General features: G+C 41.4%; 1 protein-coding gene across 1 annotated transcript in view; it reads right to left on the reverse strand.

Moving 5' to 3' along the window:
* Positions 1-5414: 5414 nt before the first annotated feature.
* srfbp1 (serum response factor binding protein 1) overlaps positions 5415-24373 on the reverse strand; it is a 157116-nt gene continuing 138157 nt past the window's right edge. Inside the window, exons 5-8 of the mRNA XM_078396295.1 lie at positions 20857-20938; positions 11261-12407; positions 11112-11146; positions 5415-7303 (exon numbers count right to left, since the gene is read on the reverse strand). Of these exons, the coding sequence (XP_078252421.1) occupies positions 7119-7303; positions 11112-11146; positions 11261-12407; positions 20857-20938 (1449 nt within the window). The 3' untranslated portion in view covers positions 5415-7118. The remainder of the gene's footprint in view (positions 7304-11111; positions 11147-11260; positions 12408-20856; positions 20939-24373) is intronic.

Consider the following 24373-nt stretch of genomic DNA (forward strand, 5'->3'; position numbering starts at 1 on the left):
TTTCAGATACGAAACACTATTTTTTGAATGCTAGAAATGATTCTACCTTTCTCCAACTACCTTATCTATATCCTTCTTAAGGACGGCAGCCCCCACTTCTCTCGCCTATCATCATAGTTAAATTTCATTTTAGTCATCCACATAAAAGTCTGGTTGTACAAATCTCTGCTAGGAGGAAAGGTTTCTTTAAGCCCCTCAATTTTGTTCATTTCCCTCCTCAGCCTATCCAATCTCCCTTCATAATGGTAATACAACAATTTCAGGCAGTAACAGTGAATCTTTTCTGCACTCTTTCCAGTGCAAACATGTCTTTCCTATGATATGGTACCAGAACTGCACACAGTACTCCTGCCTTGGCCTAATCAATGTTTTATATAGTCGCACAATAACCTCCCTGCTCTTATATTCTAGTCTTGGTTCATGAAGGCAAGTACCCTTGTCTCCCATAGCAGTCTGAGATATACTTCCTGGTCATTTATCCAGCTTTAAGTATCACCTCCTCCTTTTCAATAGTAATTTGACTGAAATTTCACCTTCCTTCACGCTGAACTCTCCATCCCCACTGGAGAGTTTTCTCCACAGTGAATGAAAATGAGAAGTCCATTTCCCTGCCCAGATGCTGTCTCACCCGCTGAGCCCTCTCGCATAGAACGTAGACAGTACAGTCCAAGAACAGCCCCTTTGGCCCACAATGTCTGTGCTGACCATTATGCCAACATCATTACTTATCAACCGGCTGTGGGGTCGACAATGACCACACCGATGCATTTGCATAATGGGTGAACTCACATGACATGTTTTCTTTATCATGAAGGACGACAGTGACAAGTAGATCTGGGTACAGATCACCGGGTGGCGCCTTAAGTGGCAGCCTTGCCACAGCCTGTCTCGTTCCTTTCTTCTTTTGTTGTTTTTAGTCAAGCTTTATTTGTATGTTTTAGTGTATCTTTAGTTTTGTATGATGTGGCGGAGGGGGGTTGGGGGAAACTTTTTTTATCTCTTCCCTTGACGGAGATGTGACTTTTTCCGTATCGTATCTCTGTCCGCACTGCGGCTTGACATCGTGGAGCTGGCAGTCCCTTTGTGAGGGATTGACTTCGGGAGCTCCAACCGCAGGAGCTTCGACCGCCCCGATCTCGTGAGACTCGATCACCCCATGGAGCTTCGATTGCCCCGACTGCGGATGTTTCGATCGCCCCGATCGCGGGAGTAAAGGAGGAAGAAGGTAAAGGTTATTTGCCTTCCAACACAGTGGGGGGTGTGAGGTCGCCCGAAAACAAGATGGATGTGCTGCCTGCGCTGGTGGGGACTTGGAGGGGTTGCCGTGAGTGCAGTGATCACGGTGTTCACGGGGACGCTGCGTCATGAGAACATCCTGGTGTCTGGTGCGAGTGTGGATGGCTTTCTGACAGGGACTGCAGAGAGTAACAGCAGTCGGTACGACTCTGGTCATATCACAGTGAAGGAGTGTGTGTGTGGCCCGAACATTGAACTGATGGCTGTGGGTCTCTGCTTATGCTGTGTGCCCTAGGGATTCTCACACGCTGCTGTGGTGACTGTTTGTTTAATCTTTATGTAGTTTTGTATCTTGTTTTTTTGGTATGACTGTATTTCACTGTACCTCGCTCGGTACACATGACAATAAAGGACCATTGAACGCATGGGGGCACAGTCCCTTGTTGTATGTGGGCAAGTGAGGAAACCTGGCAATCTCATGCTTGCCCCGATGGCTTCGTCTTGACCTTAAAGAGGTTTTAGTGGTCTTGGACTTCTCCTGGCAGTTTAATGTTGGCCTCAAGAGAGAGCTGGATAGAGCTCTTAAGGATAGCGGAGTGAGGGGGTATGGGGAGAAGGCAGGAACGGGGTACTGATTGAGAGTGATCAGCCATGATCGCATTGAATGGTGGTGCTGGCTTGAAGGGCTGAATGGCCTACTCCTGCACCTATTGTCTATTGTCTATTGTCAAAGGAGGCTCTAGAGGTTTTGGGCTTGGCCCAGCAGCTCTGTCTAGACCTCGAGGAAGAGATTCTGGTGATCTCGGGCTTGTTTCGGCAGCTTAGTGTTTGCATTGAAGGAGATGCTGGCTATCTTGGGCTTGTCCCGGCAGCCCACGCTTGCCTTGAGAAAGATGTTGGCAGTCTGACTTGTCCTGGCAGCTCAGCCTTAGTCTTGAAGGAGCTGGCTGTCTTGGGCTTGGCCTGGCAATTCACTTTGCTTTGATGAGGCTGCAGAGGTGGTCTCCAGCTTGTCTCAGTGGCTCTGTCTTGGTGTTGAAAAATGAACTGGCTACAGTGGTCTTGTCCTGGGATCAGTCTTTCCTTTGAAGAGGAAACACAGATTATCTAAGATTATAACCTTCGTCAAGACTCCCGCAAGCTCCTCTCTTGCCTCTCTCCAGAAACTGGAATAAAGCCCATCTAGGGGATTTATCTACCTTAATGTTTTTCAGGAGCCCCAACACCTCCTCCTTAATCTCAAACTGCCCTTGCATATTAGTATTCTCCACACTGATCTCACTGTCCTCCATGTTCTTCTCCCTGGTGAGGACAGATGCAAGTACTTGTTTAGTATCTCCCATACATCGCCAGACTCCAAGCACAAATTCCCTCCTTTATCCTTTAACCTTCTCCCTGGTTATCCTCTTGTTTTAAAGTTTGATAGCATTTTTTCCTCATGATTCCAGCATCTGCAGTTTCTTGTGTCTCATTCAGTGAGTAGCTTGATTGTAATCATGTATTGTCTTTCCGCAGACTGGTTATCACGCAACAAAAGCTTTTCACTGTATTTTGGTACATGTGACAATAAACTAAACTAAAAGGTTGATTGCTATCCCAGAGAAGAATCACTGGTAGAGGTGGCATCTGGAATTGCACCAGCAAAGGAGAGTGGTCCTAAAGATCTTACTGGAAAAAACACCAGCTTAATTTTCAGCAAGAAAATATATTCTAAATATTAGTACCTGACTGACATTTCTCTGGGGGACCAGCACATTGCTAAGATTTCACATATCATGAGGGCAAGCCAGCTGCTGCTTGGACCATGTACTCATCAGATTATTCAGTGATTAAAATTGTAAATTATAAAAGCCCAAATCTGGTCAGTGTTTCCCCTTGTGCTTTTCCTGCAACCGTCGTTTGGGATTCTCAGTACCTCACTGCTCTGCAAGCCTGGTTAGTTTGGTGCTGAGGGATAGAGAGGCCCATGAGCTACAACAATGGCATAAGCTAAGAAAACCCTATCCCCATAACGTTTGTTGTCAGACATCGCCACATTTTCAAATATATTGTTGACTGTTTTTTGATGTTTTGTTAGTCAGAGAAACATGTAAACAGTCCAAGTAGATTCAAATGAAGTGAACAAAATTTATTTAAACATTTTTGATTAGAAAAATATATTCAAACAATCTCCCAGATGTACTAGTGGCCAGAGGACTTAGGGTGACGGAGGAACTGAAGGAAATTCACATTAGACAGGAAATGGTGTTGGGTAGACTGACTGAAGGCTGATAAATCCCCAGGGCCTGATGGTCTGCATCCCAGAATACTTAAGGAGGTGGCTCTAGAAATCGTGGACGCATTGGTGATCATTTTTCAATGTTCTATAGATTCAGGATCAGTTCCTGTCGATTGGAGAGTAGCAAATGTTATCCCAATTTTTAAGAAAGGAGGGAGAGAAAACAGGGAATTATAGACCAATTAGCCTGACATCGGTGGTGGGGAAGATGCTGGAGTCAATTATAAAAGATGAAATAGCGGCACATTTGGATAGCAGTAACAGGATCGGTCCAAGTCAGCATGGATTTACAAAGGGGAAATCATGCTTGACAAATCTTCTGGAATTTTTTGAGGATGTAACTTGGAAAATGGACAAGGGAGGGCCAGTGGATGTAGTGGACTTTCAGAAGGCCTTTGATAAGGTCCCACATAGGAGATTAGTGGGCAAAATTAGAGCTCATGGTATTGAGGTAGGGTCCTGACATGGATAGAAAATTGGTTGGCAGACAGGAAACAAAGAGTAGGGATTAACGGATCCTTTTCAGAATGGCAGGCAGTGACTAGTGGGGTACCGCAAGGCTCGGTGGTGAGATCGCAGCTATTTACAATATACACTAATGACTTAGAAGAAGGGTGTAAAAGTAACATTAGCAAATTTGTAGATGACACAAAGCTGGGTGGCAGTGTGAACTGTGAGGAGGATGCTATGAGGATGCAGGGTGACTTGGACAGGTTGGGTGAGTGGGCAGATGCAGTTTAATGTGGATAAATATGAGGTTATCCACTTTGGTGGCAAGAACAGGGTGGCAGATTATTATCTGAATGGTGTCATATTCGGAAAAGGGGAAGTGCAACGAGACCTGGGTGTCCTTGTACATCAGTTACTGAAAGTAAGCATGCAGGTACAGCAGGCAGTGAAGAAAGCTAATGGCATGTTGGCCTTCATAACAAGAGAAGTTGAGTATTCGGGCAAAGAGGTCCTTCTGCAGTTGTACAGGGCCCTGGTGAGACCACATCTGGAATATTGTGCGCAATTTTGGTCTCCTAATTTGAGGAAGGACATTCTTGCTATTGAGGGTGTGCAGAGTAGGTTCACGTGGTTAATTTCCGGGATGGCGGTCTGTCATATGTTGAAAGAATGGAGCGACTGGGCTTGTATATACTGGAATCTTCTCCGTGGATTGTCACCTTGTCGTGGTGGAGAAGCTTGTGTGGTCCTGAGATTCTGAGAGGGATGCCGTCTGGAGCTATGCTCCTGGTAGGGTCACCCATGGCGGTAAGATTGAGGGGGAGTTCCCTGACAAAGACCAATCCAACCAAGACCTCAACGGTGGAAGAGGCGGAGGATGATGGCTGACTTTAGTGGAGCGTCACAATGGCTGGGAAGGCGGATGAAGGCTGCAGCAGAAAAGGGTCCCCGGTCGTCTTGGACTCCATGCCACTGGATCCAGACACACATATGTCAAGGACCATGTGGTGGCTGTCTGTGCACCAGTCTCCCCACATTAAACAAAGAGGACAGTCATACTCGCTTCGAGTGACCGCCGATGATACACTTCAATTTAGAAGGATGAGAAGGGATCTTATTGAAACGTATAAGAATATTAAGGGATTGGACACGTTAGAGGCAGGAAACATGTTCCCAATGTTGGGAGAGTCCAGAACCAGGGGTCACAGTTTAAGAATAAGGGGTAGGCCATTTAGAACGGAGATGAGGAAAAACTTTTTCACCCAGAGAGTTGTGAATCTGTGGAATTCTCTGCCTCAGAAAGCAGTGGAGGCCGATTCTGTGGATGATTTCAAGAGAGAGTTTTGATAGAGCTCTTAAAGATAGAGGAGTCAAGGGGTATGGGGAGAAGGCAGGAACGGGGTACTGATTGTGGATGATCAGCCATGATCACAGTGAATGGCAGTGCTGACTCAAAAGGTTGAATGGCCTACTCCTGCACCTATTGTCTATTGTCAAGCCCCTAAAATTAATTAATATTTTTAAGATAAAGCATAATAAAGAAAAATAAACAGATCACCTCCTTTCATGATTGGTGACTTTATTTAAATAAACAGGTTTACTTAACAAAACCCAACTACCCCTGATGCAAAGCTGGGGTGCTGGATACAAAATGCATCTGGATCGCACAGCCAAGTTTGTTTGTTACATCTTTGTTCCATCACTCGGTTCAGTGTGAGTCCTGTGGAAAAGATGTTGAACCTGGACTACATACAGCTTCTTTCTAAATTCTGCATTATAACATGCGACCGTGGAAGTCAGAGACAAGCTGACCTGTGAACAGGATGTATCGTGCAGTTCTGTACTCATTCACCAGCAACAGGTAAACACAATCTGGCCCAGTATGTTTGTGGTACAGTGGCACATTTGTAAGGGTTATTACCATGTTTGATTTGTAGAATTGTAGAAATGGCCTCCTCCTGCACCTATTTTCCATGTCAATGTTTCTAATTCTTTCCAAACGATTGAGTTCTGCAAAATTCAAGTGGTCCTGCCTGTTTCTTGCTTAAATTGAGAAGTTGCAACTGTGAAACGGACACAATTGTAGAAAATCGGTGATGTGGGCCCACTGGCCATGAGCCATCCACAGAGTTGGGGAAGGTCATTGTAGGCCAACAATTTCACAATCACATTGCTGTCTCTGTAGGCAGCCAGTATGTTCAGTCCATTGCCAGACAGCTGCATTTCATGCCACTAGCTATTTATATTTTTATTGAAAATTCCACTCTTTCTGAACCAAGACAGAATTTTGAATCAAACCAACAAACCTAAGGACAGCAGTGTTATATGCTTGTGTTTCTATGGTGATAATAATTGTACATTTGAATACTCAAGTGTTCTGAGAATCCAATTTATTATCTTTCCATAGAGGAAAATTTAACATTTCATCAATGTTTGCTGTTGGGACAAAACCTTCTCAATATAACATGTTTGAATAACTCATTACACCAATGAGGTGTTATTTGAAAATATCATACACCATAGAAATTGTAAAATATTAAAATTTTAAAATATATCTGTAACTGGACTTTGAAGATAGACACAAAATGCTGGAGTAATTCAACGGGACAGGCAGCTACTTTGGATAGAAGGAATGAATACCATTTCGGGTTGAGACCCTTCTTCAGACTGTCCTTCAGACGGGTCTTGAGCCAAAACGTCTAGGCTGAAACCTGAACCTAAAACGCCACCCATTATTTCTATCCAGACCCGCTGAGTTACTCCAGCAATTTGTGTCTATCTTCGGTGTAAATCAGCATCTGCAGTTCCTTCCTACAGATGTAACTGGACTTTCCCTACTTGTGCACATGATCTCCAGCCTGAAAGATAAAATCATACAAATCACTTAACAAATAGCATTTCTAGTTATCTAAAATTTCACAGATCTGCCAATTAAATATGAATTTTGAATGTTTAATTTTAAATAAAATGTACACCAAAAAATTCTGAAGATCATCTTACAACAGTGTGCAAATATAATTTCAATTTTAGTACAAAAACACATGACAGATGTTTTATATTTTGTATGATAATTTCTTCTGATATTTTAATGTGGTTTTAGAATAGATTTTAATACACAACAACGATATGCTATTCCCTGTTTCTTAAAAAAAAATTAATCATCAAATCTCATCTTTTTTCCTTGGAATGCAGGAATTTTGTTCTGTTCTTTTCGTCTTCTACTTGCTTCCCAAGAAGGATGAAGTGATTGTTGTGGTTTTGGAATTACATTTCCAGGCCTCCCTTGAGATCTCCCATGAAAGGACAATATTTTGGTGTTAGATTTGTTTTGTAAGCTATCTGTAAATGTAAAACAAATTTCAGAGAACGTATGATCAACAAGTAGACCTAATTCGTAGTCTGAAGCCATTAAAACTCACAAGAGATTTTAGATTAATGTAAATTATGTAGAAATGTAAAACTCATCAGTGCAAAATAATCCTCAAGCTGTGTAGTCATATCATCCTTCCACATATATATAATTGAAAATGTATACTTTTCCACTTTTCTATAGAATTACAGAAGCAAGCAATTCATTTCACTCTGAGGAAAATACACCCTTTTATATAATCAGCAGAATTTTTTTTTTCCCCTGCAGAAGTCGAAGTAATATAATGAAGTAATTTCATGACATTTATTGAATGCAAGAAATTGTAAATTTAATTATGTTAATAAGCAATGGGGAATATTAAGAGCTGACACGAGGTATGGTTCTGTTGTCCTTCACAGCTACACAGTTCAATACATTCTGCACAGAAATATCTTCCACCAGTCGAAGAGCAGTGAACATATTCATTTTTACAATTTGTGACGGAATTCAATGAAAAAAATATTTTGTTCATCATACATGATTTTACCCCAGAGCCTGATAAACATCATTCAATAATTCATGAATAGGTTCACAAAGGTTGAGATGTGAAAACATTACTCATGCAATAGGAATGTTTTCCTTGTTTAAATATGTGTTCTTATGTGAATCCTTATGCTACAGTTGACTTGCAATACAAATGATTTGGAGCATTTTACAGGAATACTGCACAACTGAAGTGAGAAGGCATTTAAATTCCCAGCATAAGTGAGAGGATTTTCTTAAATGTGTAAATTAAAAGGACCTTAAAATGTATATTTTTTCGAGCATGACCAAAAATGTCAATATTTATCTACAAATATATGTACAAATTAGTAGCAGGTAAAGATTACTTGGACCCTCAATTAATAAGATCACGGGTGATCTAATTGAAACCTCAATTTGCATTCCCATCAACCTTTCACTCTATTGCATATCAAAAACATATTTGTCTGTGCTTTAAAAATACTTGAAGACTCTACTTCCACTGCCTTAGGGAAACGTTTCAAAAACTTGCATTCTCTGAAGATAAAAAGACTTATTTCAAAACATGACTCTAGCCCTACATTCTCCACTGAAAGAAAATCTCTCTACATTCATCCTGCTCAGATCCCGCAGCATCTTATAGATTTCAATCAAGTTTCATAAGTTTGCTTCTACTTTTCTAACTCTGGTGGATATGAACCTAACCTGTCCAATCTTTTCCAGTGAGTCAACCCATCAATTCCGGCTCTCTGAACTCCTTCCAATGCATTGAAATCCTTCCTCAAATAAGAGGCCAATTCTGTACACATTACTCCAGATGTGGTTCCATTAATGCCCTATTGTAACTGAAATATAACCTCACTTCTTGTGTTTTCCAATCCCTCAGCAATAAATAATAACTTTATTAGCTTTCCTAATTACTTGGCATAGCTGCATTCCTGCCTTTCAAATTTTTCTGCATCTCATATTATTTAGATAATTCACTTATTTCTAAATTTTCCTGTCAAAGTGAACAATTTCACCTTTACCCACAATATACTTCATTTGCTTGATCATTATTCCATCACATAACTATCCAGTTTGTTCTAAACGTCTCTACTTTTCTGTAACATCCTCTCGCCCTACAGTTATAGCCTCTTGATCATTCCCAATTCACCTGCTTTTCCACTACCAACCAGATTTCATCAGATGCCTGGGTCCTAAGCTACATATGTCCCTCCTCAAATCTCTCCGCCTCTCTCTTCTGCTTCAAGAAATAATTTAAACAATATTTTTGACTGAGTTTTGGTCATCACACCGAATGACTCCTTACTTGTGAAGTTCCTTACATTATTATGCTGAAAGTACTATATACACTTAAATGTGTCAATGGGGGAGATGGGAATGTAAACATTGGCAGGGAGGAGTAGCTGGATTAATTGTTGAAGTAGTAAATAGCAGGACAGACAAAGGAGAGTCAAAAGATGTTTACTTAGATTTTCAGAAAGCCTATAAGGTGCCACACGTTAGGCTGCTGTAGAATGAGAGCCCACAGTATCAAACGGCAGATACTAGATGGATAGCAGGTTGGTTGGATGGCAGAAGACAAAGAGTGGCAATAAAGGGGGCTTTTTCTGGTTTGCTGCCAGTGACTAGTGAAGTTACGCAAGGGTCGATGCTGGGGCCGCTACTCTTCACGTTGTATATTAGTGATTTGGACGAGGGTAAAGTTTGCAGATGATATGAAAATAGGTGGAGGGGCAGGTAGTGTAGAGAAAACAGGGACTCTGCAGAAAGACTTGGACAGGTTGGGAGAGTGGACTGAGAAGTGGCAGAAGGAATATAGTGTAGCAAGGTGTGTAGTCATGCATTTTGGTAGTGGGAATAAAGGCGTAGACTATTTTCTAAATGGGGTGAGAATCCAGAAATTGGAGGTGCAAAGGGACTTGGGTATGCTGGTGCAGGATTCCCAAAAAGTTAATCTGCATGTCGAATCGGTAGTAAAGAAAGCAAACTCAATGATAGCATTTATTTCAAGAGGGTTTGTATACAAAAAAACAGGGATGTAATGTTGAGGCTCTATAAGGCGCTGGTAAGGCCGCATTTGGAATATTGTGAGGAATTTTTGGCACCATATCTGAGGAAGGATGTGCTGGTTCTGGAGAGGGTCCAGAGGAGGTTTACAAGAATGATCCCTGGAATAAGTAGGTTAACCTATAATGAGCGTTTACTCGTTGGAGTTTAGAAGAATGAGGGAGGACCTAATTGAAATATACAGAAGAGTGAAAGGCTTGGATAGAGTGGATGTAGGGAGGATGTTTCCACTAGTGGAAGAGTCTAGGACTAGAGGTCATAGCCTCAGAATTAAAGGACGTTCCTTTAGGAAGGAGATGAGGAGAAATCTCTAGTCTGTGGAATTCTTTGCCACAGAAGGCTGTGGAGGCCAAGTCAGTGGATATTTTTAAGGCAGAGATAGATAAATGCTTATGACCTTATGATAAATACCCACATGCCGAGTGCCCTGGAATGCGAACAATAGCAGACAGGCACCAATGACAAAAGTTAAGTGTTACTCCATGGGATTGTTACCACTGCACAGGCAGAGAATGGAACTGTGATGTTGCTCAGGACATGGCCTAGGCTCTTCCTCCATGAGCTAAGTTGCAGATATTTTCCTGTCTTTGTGCCCCGTTACTGCATTGTCCAGTTTAACATTTTGATTATAAGAATTTCCTTATAGTTGGGTTGTATAAAAAATGTTGCCCATTAATCTCAAGTTCAGGAAATCTTCATTGGGAAGTTGTGATTTTTCACCTCTATCAGGAAACAGATGAGAAGGAAGGTATTTCTCATGTTTGATAAAAGTCTTCCTAGAACCAGCCATTTGGTCCAAATAGAAACATGTCTTCAAACCTGGCTTTGCCTTTTCCTTACAATGGAAGGGATATTCCACTCAACTAAGGGATATTTCCAAGACCACTTATTGACAAATATTTGGGCATTGCGGAATCAAGGAACAAGAGGAATCAAAGGCTCTGATCTTACTGAATAATGGCAGGACATGCATGAAGTGTGCACAGTCAACGATAGTCTACAGTGGGGCCACTTATTAGTGTTCCGGAGTATTCATTATGCAAGTTCCTTCCTTGTTTACATACTTCTAATGATGCTATAAATCTTGATTCAACCAAGCTACAACAGTAGCATGGAAGGCAATTTCAAAATAACTGCTGATACACTTCAAAGAAAATGCACAGCATTAACATAATCAAAGAAAACCCAGTAAAAAATACTAACCTTGTTTCTTGTTTTTGATCCCTCCCTGAAGATTGCTGCAAAAAACCCCACAATAATTTAGAATCAAGTTAATTTTGCTGGGGGCAGTACAAATTGTATAGGAAATTCATTCAAAATAAATTTAAACTGAAATTAAATTGGGTCCTTACTTGCTCTGCATTGATGCCTTTGAACGTGACAAATTATTGAAAAATACAGATCCAAACTTTGTTTGTTCCCTGCTGTTTCTTTTTCCAATGGGATTGCTCTTTCTTTCCTCCATATTACTTGGCATATTTTGTTCATCATCTTTTACAGTGTTAACATCAGATGTTGGATCAGTTTCTTGTTTCTTTTTGTTTGTTCTCTTCACCTTTCCAATAAAGAAATCATCATCCCCACTTTCATCACTCGATGTCTGATTATAAAACCTCTCCTCTGTACTATCATCAAAGTACTTTTTCTCTTCAGCACTGGCATCTTCTTCCATCGGACTTGTGTTCTGCGACTTAATCACTGCCTGTACATGTTTCTGTGTATCTAACTGGGCGGGCTTGGTCTTTTTGATAATTTGAGAAACCAATGATAATTCTTCAGCTTGGACTTTGGCGATGTCTTCATTACTGAAGCACTTTTCATTCAAAGTTTCAGGTTCAAATTTGTCCTGAGTTGTGCTGGTTTGTTTGACTTGTGTTGCTTTATATTTGGTCTTTCCGGTAACTTGAGAAACCAATGCTGATTCTGCAGCTTGAAATTCGGAGGTGTCTTCATTACTGAAACATTTTTCATTCAAAGGTTCAGGTTCAGCTTTGTCTAGAGCTGCAATGGTTTGTTTGACTTGTGTTGCTGCAGATTTGGTCATTTCGGTAACTTGAGAAACCAATGCTGATTCTGCAGCTTGGACTTCGGAGGTGTCTTCATTACTGAAACATTTTTCATTCAAAGGTTCAGGTTCAGATTTGTCTAGAGCTGCAATGGTTTGTTTGCCATCTGTTGCTTTAGATTCGGTCTTTTTGGTAACTTGAGAAATCAATACCGATTCGTCAATTTGGACTTCGGAGGTGTCTTCATTTTTGAAACTCTTTTCATTCAAAGGCTCAGGTTCAGACTTATCCAGAGAAGAGCTGGTTTGTGTGATGTGCATCGATTTGTTTTTCTCACCAACAGTATCATCCTCTTTCACAGTTGTTTTACCATGAGATATTTCTTCTGATGTTGAGAGCTGTAATGACTCTGTTTTCAGCTGTGGCTCCTGCTGTGACCTCTGGGCTTTCTTTTTGTTTTTTCCTCTAGCTTCTTGAAATGAATTCACAGCAGCTGCCAAAAAATGAACAAAGAATAAATTTGCACATGTATTATTTTAAAACATTTAATGCTTCATTACCCAGTCAAATTCAGGCTACAATAAAAGTTTATAAAACCTGATCAGATAATTTTAAGCTCAAGATTTCACATTTGCACTTCTGCCTTTTAAACACTGAAATAGTTCACGCTGATCATTGTAGTTGTTCACAGGACTGGGCACTTTGAAAAATATCGTATTAAGAATATTAGAAACAGAAGCAGGAATCCACATTAGGCAGGAAATGGTTTTGGGTAGAATGATGGGACTGAAGGCTGATAAATCCCCAGGGCCTGATGGTCTGCATCCCAGAGTACTTAAGGAGGTGGCTCTAGAAATAGTGGAAGCATTGGAGATCATTTTTCAATGTTCTATAGATTCAGGATCAGTTCCTGTGGATTGGAGGATAGCAAATGTTATCCCACTTTTTAAGAAAGGAGGGAGAGAGAAAACGGGTAATTATAGACCAGTTAGTCTGACATCAGTGGTGGGGAAGATGCTGGAGTCAATTATAAAAGACGAAATTGCTGAGCATTTGGATAGCAGTAACGGGATCATTCCGAGTCAGCATGGATTTACGAAGGGGAAATCATGCTTGACAAATCTACTGGAATTTTTTGAGGATGTAACTAGGAAAATTGACAAGGGAGAGTCAGTGGATGTGGTGTACCTCGACTTTCAGAAAGCCTTCGACAAGGTCCCACATAGGAGATTAGTGGGCAAAATTAGGGCACATGGTATTGGGGGTAGGGTACTGACATGGATAGAAAATTGGTTGACAGACAGAAAGCAAAGAGTGGGGATAAATGGGTCCCTTTCGGAATGGCAGGCAGTGACCAGTGGGGTACCGCAAGGTTCGGTGCTGGGACCCCAGCTATTTACGATATACATTAATGACTTAGATGAAGGGATTAAAAGTACCATTAGCAAATTTGCAGATGATACTAAGTTGGGGGGTAGTGTGAATTGTGAGGAAGATGCAATAAGGCTGCAGGGTGACTTGGACAGGTTGTGTGAGTGGGCGGATACATGGCAGATGCAGTTTAATGTAGATAAGTGTGAGGTTATTCACTTTGGAAGTAAGAATAGAAAGGCAGATTATTATCTGAATGGTGTCAAGTTAGGAGGAGGGGGAGTTCAACGAGATCTGGGTGTCCTAGTGCATCAGTCAATGAAAGGAAGCATGCAGGTTCAGCAGGCAGTGAAGAAAGCCAATGGAATGTTGGCCTTCGTAACAAGAGGAGTTGAGTATAGGAGCAAAGAGGTCCTTCTACAGTTGTACCGGGCCCTGGTGAGACCGCACCTGGAGTACTGTGTGCAGTTTTGGTCTCCAAATTTGAGGAAGGATGTTCTTGCTATGGAGGGCGTGCAGCGTAGGTTCACTAGGTTAATTCCCGGAATGGCGGGACTGTCGTATGTTGAAAGGCTGGAGCGATTGGGCTTGTATACACTGGAATTTAGAAGGATGAGGGGGGATCTTATTGAAACATATAAGATAATTAGGGGATTGGACACATTAGAGGCAGATAACATGTTCCCAATGTTGGGGGAGTCCAGAACAAGGGGCCACAGTTTGAGAATAAGGGGTAGGCCATTTAGAACGGAGATGAGGAAGAACTTTTTCAGTCAGAGGGTGGTGAAGGTGTGGAATTCTCTGCCTCAGAAGGCAGTGGAGGCCAGTTCGTTGGATGCTTTCAAGAGAGAGCTGGATAGAGCTCTTAAGGATAGCGGAGTGAGGGGGTATGGGGAGAAGGCAGGAACGGGGTACTGATTGAGAGTGATCAGCCATGATCGCATTGAATGGCGGTGCTGGCTCGAAGGGCTGAATGGCCTACTCCTGCACCTATTGTCTATTGTCTATTGTCTAGGACAAGGACATTTGGAAGCCCTGTGCCTACACCACCACTTAATAAAATCATAACTGATCTCCACTTCAGAATCATTGTTCTACTCTAAATGGACACGGGATCAGGGGTACCCCATCAAGCTCTTCGATTCTGCTCTATCATGGATCAAGATCATAACTGATTTTATATTCTCGCTGCATTTCTCAGCATTGTCCCCATACCTCTTGATTCATTTAATATTTGGAAATGTATTGCTCTGTTGTGAACAGTCCCAATGACTGAACTGCCACAGTCCTCCAAAATGAAGAAGTCCAGTGATTTGCTGTGCAGTAAGTGATGTAACTTCTTCTGTCTGAAATAGCCTAACCCTTTGAGATTGACCTCTGGTTCTATATTTCTCAGCCAGGGAAACATTCTCTCTGCATCTGGTCTGTCAAGCCTAATATGAATTTATTAGTATGTTGTATGTTGTATGTCGTATGTTGAAAGGCTGGAGCGATTGGACTTGTATACACTAGAATTTAGAAGGATGAGGGGGGATCTTATTGAAACATATAAGATAATTAGGGGATTGGACACATTAGAGGCAGGAAACATGTTCCCAATGTTGGGGGAGTCCAGAACAAGGGGCCACAGTTTAAGAATAAGGGGTAGGCCATTTAGAACGGAGATGAGGAAGAACTTTTTCAGTCAGAGAGTGGTGAAGGTGTGGAATTCTCTGCCTCAGAAGGCAGTGGAGGCCAGTTCGTTGGATGCTTTCAAGAGAGAGCTGGATAGAGCTCTTAAGGATAGCGGAGTGAGGGGGTATGGGGAGAAGGCAGGAACGGGGTACTGATTGAGAGTGATCAGCCATGATCGCATTGAATGGCGGTGCTGGCTCGAAGGGCTGAATGGCCTACTCCTGCACCTATTGTCTATTGAATTTAGTGTCTTAATGGGAGTGCCTCTTATTCTTCTAAATTGCAGAGCATATGAGCCAACTCTTCTCTAACGGCAAGTTGTAGGATAGTGTTAGTGTGCGGGGATCGCTGGTCGGTGCGGACATATAAGCTGTTGCTTATACTGAGTATTTAATATGTACCTTTGCAATAGTTTCGAGTTGTTCACCTATAAACACGGTGACATTTGGCCTTTAATTGAAAATAACAGCTTATTTGAAAAGGCGACCTTCGGCCGAACCTCAATAGAACATTTTCTGTATGACTAAAGTAGAGCGTTATTGAACCATTCAAACGCGGGAGTCAGCATTTTACTGGATTCTACAAGCTTCATCTATTTTATATTTAACGTAGCTCAGCTAGATAAGAAATGACATGGCGGGGCGATGCCAACTATTAGCACAACTGTATGGGAACCATTTGAAAGACAGGCTAGCTGCAAATGCACTTTCAGTTCAAGTGTCAATTTTAGTTAAAAAAAATATTGGTTCCCTTGTCTATTGCCTTGTGCAATTCTTTGTGGAATGATCAGCCATGATCACATTGAATGGCAGTGCTGGCTCGAAGGGCCGAATGGCCTACTCCTGCACCTATTGTCTATTGTCTACACCATCTCAGGAATCAATTTGGTGAATTCCTCTCTGTACACCCTCTATGGCAATTGTATTTTTTTTGGTAAGAAGACCAAAACTATACTCAATACAGCCATGATTACCTATCCTTCTGTACTCATCTTCCCATAATAAATTTCCAAGATCACTCGAGTTCCTCTGAACATTAACATTTCCCTGTCATTTGCATCATGAAAAAAAAACCTCTGCTCTTCTGTTTTGTACAATGAAGTGATAACCTCAAATGTTTGCAACAGCCATGTTCTCACCCACTGCTCTCACCCATCCTGTTGAAAGTCATTCTCCCTACTTTCAATCCCATCTTGTATCATCAGCAAACTTGCAAATCTTGCATCTGGTCCCATCCACAAAATCATTGACATAAATTGTGGACAGTTGTGACCAACCACCCATCTCTGTGGTACCACCCTACTCTCCCAACCTCAGAAAGAGCCAAGTCTAATCGGAGAGTATGTTGCTGAACACTCGTCGGAGTTTGTCAGTATGAAGAAGGGTCTCGACCCGAAACGTCACCCATTCCTTCTCCCCAGAGATGCTGCCTGTCCCGCTGAGTTACTCCAGAATTTTGTGTCCACCCAGCTTGCTTCCCTTAATATCTACAATAAATCAATCTCTATTCTGCAACTGAGCCTCAAAAGTTCTCTTGGGTAGATGATTCATTCCCAACATACACTACCCTCCAGGGAAAGAATATTTTTCTCAACAGTTCTGAACAGCCATCTCTTTATTTTGAGACCAGGCATTTCACCAAATGAAACCTCAACTCTACAACTAGCCACTCAAAGTCCTGTAAGAATATTGCAGGTTTCAATGAGATGATCTCTCATTCCTTAAACTCGAGAACAACAGAATAAAGACAAGTTACTTACACAAACCTGCAAGCACAGAAATCAATCTGGAAACTTTACTGCATTCCCTCAGTCACAAGAAGTTAATATGCAAGGCAAGCAGTGTGTTGGGCTTTATTGCAAGACCACAAGAGTAGAGATTTCTGACCTCAATGCTTAAGGATAAATACACCGATCAGCCAAAACATTATGACCACTGACAGGCGAAGTGAATAACAATGATTATCTTGTTGCAATGGCACCTGTCAAGGGGTGGGATATATTAGGTAGCAAGTGAACAGTCAGTTCTTGAAGTTGATGTGTTGGATGCAGGAGAAATGGGCAGTAGTAAAGACCTGAGCGACTTTGACAAGGGCCAAATTGTTATGGCCAGACAACTGGGTCAGAGCATCTCTGAAATGGCAAGGCTTGTGGGGTGGGTGCTCCCGGTCAGCAGTGGTGAGTACCTACCCACAGTGGTCTGAAGAGGGACAAACCACAAACCGGAGACACGGTGTTGGGCGCCGAAGGCTCATCGATGCGCGAGGGCAACAAAGGCTATCCCGTCTGGTCTGAACCGACAGAAGGTCTACTGTGGCACAAGTCACAGAAACTTTTAATGGAGGTCACAGGAGGAATGTGTCACAATACACAGTGCATCGCACCCTGCTGTGTATGGGGCTGCACACGGAGGCCAACAGCATATTAGGCAGGTGGTCATAATGTTTTAGCTCATCAGGTCATAATGTTTTGGCTGATCGGTGTATATCTAATCACATTTTAAGTGCATTTTTAATATATCCTTACTTTATTTATAGTTTGACTCAGTTTAATAGAAAGGATATATAAAAAATGTAATTTTCACATGCTGACAGAAGAGATTAGGTTAACGGAATCACATTTGGTAGGGACATCATGAGCCGAAGGGCTTGTTCCTGTGCTGCACTATTCTCTGTTGTTTTATAATTTTTATGACATCGTTCATACTGACCATTAACTTACAGTCTCTGCTAATATAATTTGCTGGCAGCTGGTCCATAGCCTATCATGCCTTGGTAATTCCATTGCTCACCCAGATGCTTCAAAAGTAACTTCCCACCATCTTCTCAGGCAATGTGTTTCAGATTTCAACTTCTGTAGGTAAAAATATTATTTTCAAATTCCCTCTAAACCTCTTACCCTCACCTTTAAACCCATGCCTTCTGGCTTTTGATACCTTACAATCTACTGTATCTATGCCTCTCATAGTTTTGTTCACCTCGATCAAATTCGACCCTCAGCCTCTTCAGCTTCACAACAAGCAAGCCTACCCTATCCTAACAGAGTAAAGCCTCCCATTGAAAGGTTCAGAGAGATATAGGGAAACCACAGCTATGGGGGACTAGCTCAGAAGGCCACCTTTCTTGGCATATACAAGTTGGGCTGAAAGGCCTTTTTCCATACTGTGTAACTTGATGACGCTATCTAGTCTCTCCTCTTAAATGAAACACTCCATCCTGATGAATCAGCTTTGTACCTTTTCCAGTGCAATCATGTCCTCCTGATAGTGTAGTTACCAGGAATGCACACAATAATTCAACTATGGCCTGACCAATGTTTTATAAAGTGCTACCAAGACCTCCCTGCCCTTATGTTATCTGACCTGGTTAATGAAGGCAATTGTCCACTGTGCCTTCTTCACAAAAGTGGTATTGTAGCTCAATCTGAATCCCAAGGGCATTAATATGGTGACCACCATAGGAAACCAACTCCTCCAAGTTTGAATTTGGAATATTTCATTTACATTTGATAACATGGGGAGGAGAATTATGTACGTGCATGCAGATCAACATGTATAAAGCCTTAAGCACACAAAGCAGATCTGGGCCTTGCAAGCTCAAATTTCCTGCTTATGAGTTTCTGCCTGCTGGTCCATTGTAACTGCGGTCTTAAGAATAGTTGTGATTTAGAACCATAGAAAATAGGTGCAGGGGAGGCCATTCGGCCCTTCGAGCCAGCACCACCATTCATTGTGATCATGGCAGATCATCCACAATCTCAACATCTCCAAAACTAATTTCTGGCTTAGATACTCCACATTTGTAAAACTGAATTTTCATAAAGAGAGAGTTGTTTGGCAATAATTTTGAGTGATCACACTATTAAAAATTCACATGTCAAAATGCACCAGCCCTAACATTTTCTGCCACGTTTAATGAGTTAATATTGAATAAATGCTGCAATTCTGCCCTTCTGTTGGTATCAATACCAAGTCATTGGTGAGGTGGTGTTACAGCACATGCCTCCAGCATGGCAGTATACAAGTTATCCATCCTCAGTACGGTAACTTAGACACCAATGAATGAATCCAAATAGTGAACTTAGTAAAAATGTCTGCATTAACGGTATTTGTGCTGAGCAGAATACAAACATTTGCATTGAGCTTAGCAGTGTTTAACAAAGTACAAATGTCTACATTGAGGGCAGCAGTATTTAACAGAATACAATCATCTGCATTGAGAGTTGCAGTGCTTAACAGAATACAGACATCACCAGTGAGGGTAGCAATGTTTACCAAAAGCACATCTGCATTTAAGTGCTGAAGTCAGGAGCTTGGTGTCTACCCTCAATGCAAATGAACACAATTTAAGCACTGCTACTCCTGCATAAAATTTGTGGGGATGGAGTTAACAAATTGCTTCAATGTTATATCTTGCACTAAATATTGTACCCTTTATCTGTACAATGTGCAATAAACTACCCTGACAGTAATAAATGTACAATAAATAATCTGACTTTTTCAGAAATTCCAACATTTTGGTATCTGGCTCACAAGGTAATATATGCTGCACTCCATTTCCACTAACTGAGGCCCCATTCTCTCCTTCGCTCACCCAGATACTAGTCCCTGTGCTCCCTTTCCAGTCAACCAGGTCCCAGCTCCTGCACTCCCTTCCACTCACTGAGTCCCCAGTTCCTGCATTCCCTTTCATATTTATTTGGTTCACTGGCAATTTTATCAGATTATGCAGCAACTAAAGAAAATGAATTAAAGGAGTATTGAGGTATTAATAGAAATAACCAACGGCTGTCTACAGTTTGAAGAAGAATCTACAACCATATTGTTGAATGTCTATATCCCTGCCTGACTGTTCTTAACACAGCATATTTGCACATGTTCCTAAATGATCAAACACTGCACCAAAACAGATTATATCGGATGATATCTGGTCTTGTTCCATTTGAGCTAGGATTTTTGATTAAAGCTAATTCAAATATATAAAATCACAGAATCAATTTTCAGCATGTTTCAGAGGTCCCAAATTACTTTCCAGCCCATTTACTGGCCATTGCAATGCAGGAAACATTCAGAAATGTCACAAACTCTTTACTGTAATATGCAAGGTGTAACACATATAATATTTTTACCATCCTAAGGAATGATATTAAGATATAAACTACAAAGTCCATATTTTTAATGCTTTTCACAGAGCATGCACCAGCTGCAGCAGGGAGAATGAAATGTCTAAAGTTTTTTACTGAAAATGCTGAGAGCTGCAAGAGAAGAGGCCCAAACTGTGATTAGTGCAGGGGTCAGAGGTTATGGGGAGCAAGCAGGAGAATGGGGTTAGGAGGAAGAGATAGATCAGCCATGATTGAATAGCGGAGTAGACTGGATGAGCCGAATGGCCTAATTCTACTCCTATGTCATGATCAAACTGATTCTTGCTATAATTTTGCTTCATACTTTTGAAAAGCATGGCCATAAAACAAAAAAATTATGTATTTCAGCATTTAGTGACACCCCACTCGGGTTTCTCCCTTGGGTTCTTCTCCCCATAAGTTCTATCATGGTTAAAATACAATGTGAGAGTTCAGAATCCTGCTTAATGACTGCAAATTCATGAATCCAAATGGTGAACTTTTATTCAAAGTTTTATTTTATCGTGGCTGTCAGAAATTGTACATTTGTTAAAAAGTTTAACTTCTAAACATACTATCTATCAATGGACGGAGCAAACTTGTTTCACAGGGGAGCAACACATGCAGGGTCATGAATGCAGATGGATCTTCATTAAAGGACACAAAGTACTGGATCAACTCAGCAAGTTAGGCACCACTCTGGAGAACATGGATTGGCGATGTTTCGGGTCAAACCCCTTCTTCATTACTTCTAGTTTTACATTAATTTTTAATTTACCTTTAATAGCTGTAATTTTTTTGCACACGAGTGGATGTGATGCGATCCTTGCAATAGCTCGTTCCTCTGTTGTGGAGTTTGGCTGCATGTTCAAAGGACAAAGAAAATTATTAATACACAATTAATATTGAAGAGATTAGTCACTGCAGCACAAACAGGTTAAGAACCATATATAATTTATAATAAAGCCCCTTCATAACAACATCTCACTCCTCTGCAGCAAACAACATAAAGAAAACCTTTGCTTAATCAGTGTATATTTTTGTTTAACCAGTGACTGGCTCAGACATAGAACTATCTTAAGGAGTTGACTACATATATGGAAACAGTACTTCCCAAGATCCTTCCGAAGCTCCCAAAAATGTATCTAACAGGAATTTTGTACTCACCAATAGAAAGATTTCAGTAAAGTTTGAAATTTTCATGCTTATTTTCATTCACAATTCAAAAGTTCAAATAAAAATGCTTGTTCACTCAAATCTGCCTGATTTCTTAGGGATGATTCCTGAAATTCATAAAGGATTCCTAAAGAATAATGAAAGGCATAGAGAGAGTGGATGTGGAAAGGATGTTTCCACTGGTCTAGGACCAGAGGTTATAGCCTCAGAATTAAAGGGCACTCTTTTAAAAAGCAGGTGAGGAGAAACTTCTTTCATCAGAAGGTGGTGAATCTGTGGAACTCATTGCCACAGAGGGCTGTGGAGGCCTCGTCAGTGGATATTTTTAAGGCCGAGATAGACAAGTTCTTGATTAGAACGAGTGTCAAGGATTATGGGGAGAAGGCAGGAAAGTGGAGTTAGGTGGCAGAGATCAGCCATGATTGAATGACGGAGTAGACTCGATGGGCCGAATGGTCTAATTCTGCTTTCACTTTTGAACTTGTGATTACAGTTACAACTTATTATGGGAGCAAAATGGCTCGGAATTAAAAGTAACATTGAAAAAACCCACCAACGTGAACTTATGGCAGTTTGAGCAAGTTATGGACAACAAATGCTTTATTACCATTGATGTCTTTGCAGTTATTTGCAACAAAAAAAGAAAGTGCACTTTCCAGTGTAATATTATATAAAATGGACTGATTACTAGTTTGATTATTGAACAAACAACTTTTGTGCTTTATCTTGAAACAAGGAAGTGCAGATGCTGGTTTATACCAAAACTATACACAGAGTGGTGGAGTGACTCCAAGCAGCATCTCTGGAGAAAAGATTTGGGTGACATTTCGGCTCAGGACCCTTCTTCAGACTATATTGTTGTATCGTTCATATTTATATTTGTGCTATATTGTTCAGTTTAGATAGAATCATGGAGTGATACAGTGTGGAAACAGGCCCTTTGACCCAACTTGTCCACACTGGCCAACATGTCCCAGCTGCACTGGACCCACCTCCTCTGGTAGCTTGTTTCATACACCTGCCAACCTTTGTGTGAAAAAGTTACCCTTCAGGTTCCTATGAAATCTTTTCCCCTTCATCTTAAACCTATGTCCTCTGGTCCTCGATTCACCTACTCTGGACGTACGGCTACTGCTGCATTTACCCAATCTATTCCTCTCATGATTTTATACACCCCAATTAGATCACCCCTCATCCTCCTGCGCTCCAAGGAATACAGTCCCAGCCTACTCTACTTCCTGTAGCTCAGACCTAGTCCTGGGAACATCCTCGTAAATCTTCTCTGTACCCTTTCCAGCTTGACACCATTTTTCCAAAAACATGGTGCCCAGAACTGAACACAATACTCTAAATCCAGTCTCACCTACGTCTTATACAACTGCAACATGACCTTCCAACTTCGATACTCAATACTCTGATTGATGAAGGCCAATATGCCAAAAGCCTTTATGACCACCTTATCTACCTGTGACTTGACCTTCAAGAAAACATGCACCTGCAGTTCTAGATCCCTCTGCTTTACAACACTCCCCAGAGCCCTACCATTCGATGTGAAGGCCCTGCCAACATTAGACTTCCCAAGATGCAACAGCTCCTCAGCCCACCTGGCCAATCAATCAAGATCCTGCTGCAATCTTTCACAACCATCTTCACTATCTGCAAAACCACCAACTTTTGTATCATCAGCAAACTTGCTAATCTTGCCATGTATGTTCTCATCCAAATCATTGATGTAGATGACAAACAGTAATGGGCCCAGCACCGAACCCACTAGTCACACGCCTCCAGCCCAAGAAGCAACCTTCCACCATCACCCTCTGCTTTCTTCCATGAAGCCAATTTTCTATCCATTCAGCTATCTCGCCTTGGATTCCATGCAATCTAACCTTCCAGAGCAGCCTACGTGATTGTAAAACCAACCCCCTTTTACTGTTCAGTTTGAAGAAGGATCCCAACCTGAAACATTGTCTGTTCATTCTCTCCACTGAAGCTGCCTGATCCATTGAGATCTGACTACCCTGAGCTCATGAGAGGTTCTAAGTGCAAGTCTTCTCATTGATTTTTTAAGTAACACGTGTAAGAAAACTTGAAACCCAAGTAGCAGCTTGGATACATACGTGTTTGAGATAGGAAGTAGTAATGAATAAATTAGAAGGTAGTCAGGTGTTTTTATGACTCTAAGTTAAGTTCAAGTTGCAGGTAAAGGATGGATAGGGCACAGGGAGTATCTCCAATAAGCAAGGCCAGGATTGGGATGATAAGCCTTTGAAGCCTTTGATGATGGGAGTGGCCAGGGTATTAGACATCCTTGAAAATACTTCCAGCCTTCCTGATCCATTTAGATGGACAGGATGGAAAGAAGTAATGAGCTTGGGTTGAGTTTACCTGTTATTTGAAGGTTTAATAATAATAATAATAATATATTCCTTTATTCGTCCCACACCGGGGAAATTTACAGTTACAGCAGCAAAGTGGATAGCAAGAGATCATTCATTATAAATAAAAGTAAAGACAAGGATAAATTGTCATCAGTTTACTGTGTATTCCTTAACTGTTACTGTTTATGATTTGCTACGAAAATAACAATGTATGCAAATGCTGACATTACCACTGGCATCAGAAGACACAAACTAAACATGCCAAGCAAAGTTAAGAACCAAGTCATTTCCTTTATCAAAACCCAATTAGAAACATCGAGTGTGCTAATTTACTGCTATCCAACTTATTCCACTGAAAGGGGATTGGCTTCAGAGAGTTGTGGACATACCCCAGAACATCGCACAAACCAACCTCCCTTCCATTGATTCCATCTACACTTCCAGCTGACCCAGCTGTGGGGTCAGCATACGCAAGGATCTGTCTCACTTCTCCTTCTACCATCTCCCATTGTCAGGCAACAGGTACAAAAGGTTGAAAACGCATACCTCCAGATCCAGGGACAGTTTCTTCCAAGAAGTCATCAGGCAACTGACCGTCCTCTCACCACCGAGAGAATGGCCCTGATCTCCCATCTACCTCATTGGAAACCTTCAAACTATCTTTAATCGGACTTTATTGGACTTTAACTTGCACTAAACATTATACCCTTTATCCTGTATTTGTGCACAGTGGACAGCTTG

This window comes from Rhinoraja longicauda, chromosome 3, assembly GCF_053455715.1.
Source record: "Rhinoraja longicauda isolate Sanriku21f chromosome 3, sRhiLon1.1, whole genome shotgun sequence".
Classification (NCBI taxonomy): Eukaryota; Metazoa; Chordata; class Chondrichthyes; order Rajiformes; family Arhynchobatidae; genus Rhinoraja; species Rhinoraja longicauda.